A 9,448-nucleotide genomic window follows, 5' to 3' on the forward strand; every position below is an offset into this window, starting at 1 on the left:
ATCATTGTAAACTTAAATAAAAAATGATCTATGTACGTCATCAGCTTTCGATTCTGGTACACTATTATAACATAATTCATATTGATATACGATATTCCTTAAATCTAATTCCAATTCTTTACTCAACAGCGAACAGATTTCGGTGAAGCAATCGCAAGTAGACAAGCTATACGCTGGTCTCAAGGACCTGGCAGGTGAAAGGCGTGCCAAGCTGGACGAGGCTCTGCGACTCTTCCAGCTGTCGCGCGAGGTCGATGACCTCGAGCAGTGGATCACGGAAAGGGAGCTGGTCGCCAGCTCGCAGGAGCTAGGGCAGGATTACGACCATGTTACGGTGAGAGAATTTATTATTTTGTACTGCAATTGTCCAGAGATTTTAAACTCTCGATATGGATATAAGTATCATCATATATTAAGATTGTTTAACAATGAATTGTTAGATATTTCACTAATCATAGCTCAGAGCTTGTCGCGAGACATGCAGAGTTTTATCGAGATATTTACCTTTACCGCTCACACAATCACCACTAAGCAATTGTATCCCCGATTTTTGACTCATACCCGATTGAAATTTTAATTTCATCCTCTTGACCTCTATAGATCTTACTTAAATGATTGTCGAAGTTGCAATAATACAATTTTTTTTTTACTAAAAATGATCTAAGAAAATAATGTCTTTTTATTCAGCTTCTATGGGAGAGATTCAAGGAGTTCGCCCGCGAGACGCAGTCGGTGGGGTCGGAGCGCGTGGCCACGGCTGAGCGTATCGCCGACCAGATGATCGCCATGGGACACTCCGACAACGCCACCATCGCGCAGTGGAAGGAGGGCCTGCGCGAGACTTGGCAAGACCTGCTGGAGCTTATCGACACCAGGACACAGGTGATAATTGCTGCTTCACACGTGTTGCTCGACAAGTCTTAGCATGAAAGTGTATGTGCACCATGAATATATGGCTTTTATTTGTGTGATAATTACACAACTGGTTATTTGAGTAGAGTGTGCAAATATGATTAATAAAAATGATAGAAGATGCTTTGATGAAGAAATTATGTATTATTTAAATTGAAAAAATTAAAACTTGACATAATTATTTAACATGGTAAAATTAGTTACAAATTTATAAACTTATTATATTTATGATTATTGAAAATATATAAACTGATATAAAAATATGGTGTCTATATTAACAAGCTGTAACGATGACAGATGCTGGCCGCGTCCCGCGAGCTGCACAAGTACTTCCACGACTGCAAGGACACGCTGCAACGCGTGAACGAAAAGGCCCGCGGAGTTAGCGACGAGCTGGGCCGCGACGCGATCAGCGTCGGCGCGCTGCAGCGCAAGCACCACAACTTCATGCAGGACCTCAGCACGCTGCAGCAGCAGGTGAGCTACAGCTGTCTATATCTATATATGTGTATATCTTCGGAGACGTGGGCCCAGCTACGGAGTGCCGCAGGTGGAGGCCACGCGCGGCGAGTGCGCGCGGCTGGGCGCGTCGTACGCGGGCGACAAGGCGGCGGAGATCACGCGGCGCGAGGCGGAGGTGGCGGAGGCGTGGCGCGCGCTGCAGGCCGCGTGCGCCGCGCGCCGCGCCAAGCTGGAGGACGCCGACCAGCTGTACCGCTTCCTGAGCCAGGTGCGCGACCTCACGCTGTGGATGGACGACGTCGTGCGCTCCATGAACACCGGCGAGAAGCCGCGGTGAGTGCTGCCTCTAGCCCCTCTTCGCTACTACTAATCACGCGACATCGACGGCCCCTTTCACCCCTTGTGGATAAACTTTATACTAATTAATAGAATTTAATAGCAGGAGGTACGATATTCCATTATGACATTTATCTCCACAATTCATAAATGAAAAATTTTGGATTCACGTTTGTGAATGGAAATATCCAAATGGGTGAAACGGATCCTAAGTAACTTTATAACCACTTGGATTACTAAGTGGTTAAAAAATGTGTGTAACGTTTTAGACTACTCCTTTTCATCCTTATTCAGAAATCAAGTGTATCCCCCCTCTCCTTAATATATTTCGCGATTTTTTCCGAACACCCCTCCCTTTCGAGCCTCACGTGATTAATAGACGAATCCTTACTATGCAAGTGCAAGAGAACGGGCATCATCTAGAAAGTTCGATTACAGTGACGTGAGCGGCGTCGAGCTGCTGATGAACAACCACCAGTCTCTGAAGGCGGAGATCGAGACGCGCGAGGATAAGTTCACGGCGTGTATCGATCTCGGTCGGGAGTTGCTCGCGAGGCAGCACTACGCGTCGCCCGACATCCGAGACAAGTTGCTCGCTCTCACCAATCAGAGAAACGCGCTGCTGCGCCGCTGGGAGGAGCGCTGGGAAAATTTGCAGCTCAGTAAGTCCCTCGCAATATTTACTTTATTTATACACGACTATAGGCAAACGGTTATAACGGTTAACGGTAGCCTATAGACGCCTACAGCATTAGAAGTATCATAATCGCTTTGCCGAACATATTTCCGACCCTCACTAGGAGCTTTCAACAAAACTGCTTGAAAGCAGTGTTATTTAGCTGTGATCTTTTGTAAGGTTGAGATACCTCCCCAGTCGGGCTGCTCCAGATTTTGAGTAGGATATATCCTGCTGTACCCTACCTCAATAAAGACAGGTGTCGTCACACGTGCAGAGCTACATCAAACACCTACCGAAATTTTTTTTCGGCCTGTTTCGGCAAAAAAAAAATCTAGTTTAGACTTTAGTTTCGGTTTTGGTCCTAAATGGACCGAAACTCGAGACCAAGGCCGAAAATTCGGTTTCGGCTTCGGCTGTAAAACCTGTTCCGGTCAGCCACTGTATATATAAATACACGATGATAATCCCCGCAGTCCTGGAGGTGTACCAGTTCGCGCGCGACGCGGCCGTCGCGGAGGCGTGGCTGATCGCGCAGGAGCCGTACCTCATGTCGCAGGAGCTCGGCCACACCATCGACGAAGTGGAGAGCCTGATCAAGAAGCACGAGGCCTTCGAGAAGAGCGCCGCCGCGCAAGAGGACCGCTTCAGCGCTCTACAGCGCCTCACTACGGTCAGTGTGAATGCAGCTGTACAACCAGCTAGTTATTGCACTTTGTATACTTTTGTATTTATTTCTAATTTCATAGGTGTAGGTGTAGACTAATGTAAGAAAGCTGAATATCACATGATTATAAAATTTAGATGACTGTAACAACGAAGGCCCAAGCTGTCCTCGAAAGTCATGTGAATGTGTTCAGTAAAGTTTGACATGTGATCAGCTGATAGTTCTTTATTTAAATTGAAGTAACAAAATGGTTTTTATAGAGGTTCAGCTTTCTTGAGTCATGACTATTTTTAACTCGTATTGGCGAGGGTTTCTATGTGTGCGGAAACTTGTAAATATCCAGTTTTGTAAAGCAAACATAGACAACATTATTTTAAATTTGGAAAGAAGGATTAGAAATACACAACAGTTAAATTTATACACGCACACATATTGTGGCATACGATGATTTAAAGCGCTTATAAGCACTTTAAAACCAATTACTTTGAAATTTCACGATCTTGACAACGATTTCTGTAAAATGGCATGGATTTTTTTTAAATAGGTTTAAATGAACAAATAATAAATGGTTTGCTTGGTAGTTAATTCTAATGTTTGATATCTCATAGAATAAATAATTTTAACACAGCACCTTTTATACAGTTATCATCTCTCATCTTCACCAATCTAAATTGACATGATTTTTTTTAATCGCTTGTTTTAAATCGCTAAGTAGTACGTTTGATATCATTATAATTTACTTTTTGTTTAATTTACTACTAGCTTGAACTGAATGCAGCAACACTATGGCCTCCCGCACAACCTTGGGATAAATGTGACGAATCATCCTTTGTTTTCCAATATCCGCCTCCCACACCTTTGAAACCATCACTAAAAATAGCTTCTAAAATTACTCGGCCAGTCGGAGAAGTTGTACAAGAAATAATAAATTCAAACGATAAGTTGCAATTACCCGAAAAGTTTAAAAAGAGAAGCCTAGACATAGATTACTGCCAGACACCGGTCACAAAGAACGATTCGTACCTCTGGTCGGTCGTTACAAATAATAGTTTGTCAACAATTTCCGAAACGAGCAGTCCGCCTATGACTCCTCTAAAATCGCCCCTATCTCCTGAAATATACAGCTCAATTTTCTTCGAATACAATCAAGATAATGATATGTCGAACGATAAATTAGCCACAATAGACTTCATGTTGTGGGAAAGGTTGTCCTATCAGAATGTTTACCCAAACGTATCCTTACTAAGACCTACGAGGAGTCAAAGCGAATCGTCCTCTAAATCGGGCAGTATAAAAGGCTTAATGAAAAGATTATCTTGGAGAAAGAAATCTGACAGCGATAATAATCATAAAGCTGAAGTGGCCGTCTTATCCCTGCCCGGCTTGACGAGCAGCACGAAGGCTGTTAACGATTTAGGCAAGGAAGTTAAGACCGTTCCTCTATCCTCTTCCCTGTTATTACTGTCCCAAACGCGCAGTTTATTGTATCCGGAGGGTGCTTGGTACTATAACTACTTGGATAGTGTAAGTGTGGAGTTGATATACCGCATGATGCTTTGTGTGTGCATTTTTGATATTATCGCATGATTATTTCATAAGAATTTTACTACTGAAAATGCTACAAATAAAACTTCCCAACTGAGACGTAATTTCGTCTAAGTTAAAAAAAAAATGCTTATCAGATGGAATAGCTACACGATAAATATGAATTTTCTATCAATTGCCTAATTTTTATCAAACGCAAAAAAAATGTAACTACCACAAGCCCGTCGGCACTAACACGCAACGGCTCGCTCAGTGAGTGACGCGTCGACTCAACGCTCCTCCAATACAGTTCGAGGTGAAGGAGATGAAGCGGCGGCAGGAGGCGGCCGAGGCGGCGGAGAGCGCGCGGCGCGAGCGCGAGGCCGCCGAGGCCGCGGCGCAGGCGCGCGCGCAGGACGCCGTGGACCGCGCCGCCGAGCCCGAGCCGCAGCCCGCGGGTGAGTGTGCGCGCACGTCCCCCACCAGGGTCACGTAGCTGTGGGGAACGTACGGTGTGTATGTACCCTAAAGTCTGTTCAACGAGAAGAGATACCAAATGTAAACAAGGCCCGACGACGGAACAAACAAAATATAGTCTATCTCTTTCTATCTTGTTTGTTTGCTATCTGCTGCACGTCTCTGCAAAGTCGAATGATATTGTAACTGGCCTTGAAAACAATCGGACCGCGTACGGCCCTTTGATTTTGTATCATTTATTTTTATTTCATTTCGTGTCCTGAAGCGATCGAGATGATTTTTATATTTCGATAATTATTATTTAAGAAGGATTAAATCTTAAATACATAATTATATTTAATTAATTATATTAAATTCAGTAATTCTCAAAATATAAATATATTTTACATTTTAAAAATTTGTGTTAGTAATAAAAAGGTTACAAAACCCTGCATAGTTGAATGACCTCGCATTTGGTTTGTTTACATTTGGTATCGGCTCGTTGAACGCACTATAGTGTACACGTGACGTTTGTCATGGCTCGCCTCGGTACAACTTTAATCTTTAATCACCCCGTACGTACGCTCACGTGCCGGCAGGTGACTCTTCGAACTGCGAACTCGGGCCATCGTGAAGTCAATGAGCGGAACCGTATCCGATTATATCGGTGACGTAGCCCCGTTTGTTGTACCGACACTTTTTGATACGACATTGTTCACTATACGTTAATTTGGTAATGTGCAATAGATATCTATAGTCTATGTTCATGTCTTGAGATTTATTTTTAGATGGGCTATGTGATACATATACCTGATTTATTAATGTGATTTAATATATAAATAAATAAATAATTAACTTAACCGAGTCGCGCATCTAAAATATAATCCGTAGCGTTTCAATTTTACACCTTAAGGTTTCGAAGAGTCATCACAGAAAAAGTTTATATTTAATATTTTTCTCGTTAGAATGAAACTAGTCAATTTATTTGTTTCTTTTTTTATATTTGATAAAATTAAGTTTTATTAAAAGTTGATATAAATGTAGGATATAAATTGAATAATAAATAAATGATAATGGAAAACACAACATTTTGAAAATAACCTCACTTCGACTCACGGATTGCAATGTAAGCACGCATGTGTACCTTCTAGCACTGTCAATGAACCAAACTTTCTAAATTATACAATAATATCTTTACTAATTTTCACCACTTAACTGGTGGAATGCTGCTTGCAAGTTGCAACAAAATAACACTATTCTATAGTTTAAAATAAGAAACGATGAAAATATTACAAAAGACTTAGCACATTCGCACTGCGAGGCCTAAAGTCTTAACGGCGTCGCTTGCCGCTTTCCATGTGAAATTACCCTTATTGTATCGCTTGCTCGATCCACGAAAGAATATTACGCTGGTTGTTCGAAATTGTCACTAATAAATTTGTCAGTAACGTAAATTGGTCATTTCGAAGTTTTCGACATTGATTACGGCTTTATTATCATACAAAGCCTATATTGTATCTAAATTCTTTACAAGTTGTGGCGACAACTTAAAATCCCTATTTTTCGAAGTATTGAAGATACCCGAAAAACAATATAACGATGTCTTTCGCGGACCGAGTCACGCGTGTGAGACAAAAGGGACATTACTTACCAATGTGTTGTCCACACATGCACACGCGTAGTCGTAAGGAGAACATCCACTAAAGCGGCTGAGAAGGCCCAAGAGCGACCGCATTCCCAGCCAGGTAACAGAGCGCTTTATATAAACTTAATGATTTCGAGAGATACCCAGCTGTACGCATGTGCTTATACATCGTAGTCATTAAATGGGTGTCTTAATATCGGGTTACACTGCGCTCTAAACTAGTAATGCCACGGAGTAGATGTTGTTTAATTTTGTTTTCTTTAGAAGCTTTCAAAGGCTATAAAACATGTATTAGGCTCGGTTTCACCTAGGCTCTGTTAGACAGGTCTCTAAGCACAATTTTCTTAACGTTGCACTATTTCTATATTCACGACTCTTTCTCATTTTTCTAGGTGAAGGACGTAGATCATCTCACTTTGCTATTCATTTCAATATTTCCGATTTATTAGTAGATGTTACAAAATATTTATTGTAATAATTTTAGATGTCATAAAAATATCTAATTAATATGACTGGTTTTAACTTTTGGAAATAATTGTTATTATTAAATATTTTGTAACACTAATTTTACGTACATTATTTTTCACGCTTATTTACTACAAAATTATTTAAAAATAATTGATATAAATAGATATTCGAACGACAGTATCAGGTTATATTAAAAATAAAAATGCATTATTTTTCTTAAATTTTTAAAAAAAATTAAACCTAATATTGTCGTAAGAAAATAAAACCCAAATTCATATAAACCCGTTAAAAATATATTACATGTATTTTATGATATCAACCGCTAATCACGGTGATGGTTTTGATACTCTTCATTTTCATATCTTCGTTGTATTAAAATAATTTAATAAAAATACGTGCTATCAACTTATAATGTGTTCTTCTCTTTCAATGATGCCGTCTAAGTAGAAGGTAGGTATCACTTATTGCTTCCGCGTAAGCTTAACTCGCTACACTTGTATGCAATGCTTTATTTTTTAGCTCGCTTTGCATGTATATACTCATATAATTCAATTATATTATACAACAAAGTTTAATTATGTTTACCTTATGTCATATAACTATTTTATACTTACTTTATTTAATTCTTGAACTCTAAGCCTTCCTTTAAGCACTTTTTATACCTGAAATTAATTCAAAGACAAAAAATATATGTTACTTTTTGAAATGAAAATTTAGGCGTTTTAGTAATTGATATTTTTGTTTCTAATTTAAATAATAGATAGGTAGTCTTTGACAATGAACTCTTTGGGTGCATATTATTATGCATGACTGTGTTTAGGTAAAAACAATTTGCTTATGCGTGTACTATTCGAAAATAGTTTACAGTTAAAGTTTTTCCCTACATGGAGGTAGAGATCTATGTCCAGCGGTGGGTTGTTACAGGCTGAATCGTATTACAGTTAAAATATGGATTATATATACAATTTATCTTCGATATAGACACGCATGTGCAACCCGTAGCATGCATAACCTAGCATGGACACGTAGCGTGTAGATTAGACGTAACTAGCACGTAGATGTACGCATGCAGAGACGCCTAGCCCCGCCCCCGGCCCGCTGCAGGACACGCCCCGCCCCTCCTCTTCGAAACAGACTCCAGCTAAACCCGCACGCCTCTCCAGTGAGTATGACACGTAGTTTAACGGACACGTAGCGGGTGGGGAGTTGCTTCGTACACGTGAAACGTTTTGTGTCACGTTGAATTCATTTACCATACGAACTAAAATATACTTAACGTTAATAAATTTAATAATTTGAAAAAGTTATAATAATTACTCAGAATCAACCTTACCACCATGCTGCAAGTAGAAATGTGTATACGTATCCTTGGAAAGACAATCAGTAGTATTATTTAAATTAATATTGTACTCATTTGATACTAATGACGCGCAGTTTATGTATATAGGTTGCATGATTTTAGTTCTAACATTTGTGTTTTCTGGTGTCTATACGTGTTAAGCGTTTTTAAATGTTTTGTCATATAAGAAGAATCAGCATGACAATGCTTTTGTTCATTTGCTGCGACGCAGTTTTGTTTTTTATGTTGCTTTGATTTTTTTTCTTTTTTTACCCCCTCCCCCCCTACCCGATTACCCCACGCCATTTTCAATATTTTCATCCCGAAATCACATTTGTCTCTTCTACTCTTCCACGCTATCGAAAACAAATCCTACCTCTTCTTGATTTTTATTACGTGTCTATCGTATTGCACAAATCCCCACCACTTTTTGCACTACAACGTACTTTGGCACCCCTCGAATCCCTCCGAATTCCCTACTCGCAATACAGCCCCAGGCTCGAGCTCGACGCCCACGACGCCGTCCACCTCTGGTAAGGTGAAGTCCCGGTCGCGAAGCAAGTCGCCTTTCCGCAGTTTCCGTTGGCGAACCGCGAAGAAATTGCTGACTGGAGCCCACCATAGCGATGATGAAGGTACCCCCGGTAGTTACTGAGGTGGATGGATACGATAGAAAATAGTCAATTTTAATGACTAAGTCGAACTTTTACGCCATATATTGACAAAAATTTTCATTATGAGTAATAATAGCGGCTATTTTTGGTATATCCTAGCTTTTTCCATTTTAAGCTGACGTTTTCCAAGATACATCCATCGTTGATAGGAGCTATAAATATTGATCCATCTTCAGCAATATTTTTAAAGACAATGAATAATTTAATTTTTACATCTGAACAAACGATATTAATCAAAAACTCGTATATTTATTTATTTAATTAAACACTTTATTACAGATTTGAAATA

General features: G+C 39.9%; 1 protein-coding gene and 1 long non-coding RNA gene across 2 annotated transcripts in view; both read left to right on the forward strand.

Moving 5' to 3' along the window:
• LOC123661144 (spectrin beta chain) overlaps window positions 1-4,791 on the forward strand; it is a 57,018-nt gene extending 52,227 nt beyond the window's left edge. Inside the window, exons 26-32 of the mRNA XM_045596139.1 lie at window positions 130-334; window positions 688-882; window positions 1,210-1,389; window positions 1,463-1,707; window positions 2,149-2,372; window positions 2,863-3,059; window positions 3,816-4,791. Of these exons, the coding sequence (XP_045452095.1) occupies window positions 130-334; window positions 688-882; window positions 1,210-1,389; window positions 1,463-1,707; window positions 2,149-2,372; window positions 2,863-3,059; window positions 3,816-4,640 (2,071 nt within the window). The 3' untranslated portion in view covers window positions 4,641-4,791. The remainder of the gene's footprint in view (window positions 1-129; window positions 335-687; window positions 883-1,209; window positions 1,390-1,462; window positions 1,708-2,148; window positions 2,373-2,862; window positions 3,060-3,815) is intronic.
• Window positions 4,792-8,262: 3,471 nt separating this feature from the next.
• Window positions 8,263-9,104, forward strand: LOC123661146. The gene is made up of 2 exons (XR_006744309.1): window positions 8,263-8,308; window positions 8,977-9,104. It is a non-coding gene; the product is annotated as an uncharacterized LOC123661146 (long non-coding RNA).
• The last annotated feature ends 344 nt before the right edge of the window (window positions 9,105-9,448 follow it).

The sequence above is a fragment of the Melitaea cinxia genome, chromosome 16 (genome assembly GCF_905220565.1).
Source record: "Melitaea cinxia chromosome 16, ilMelCinx1.1, whole genome shotgun sequence".
Lineage (NCBI taxonomy): Eukaryota > Metazoa > Arthropoda > Insecta > Lepidoptera > Nymphalidae > Melitaea > Melitaea cinxia.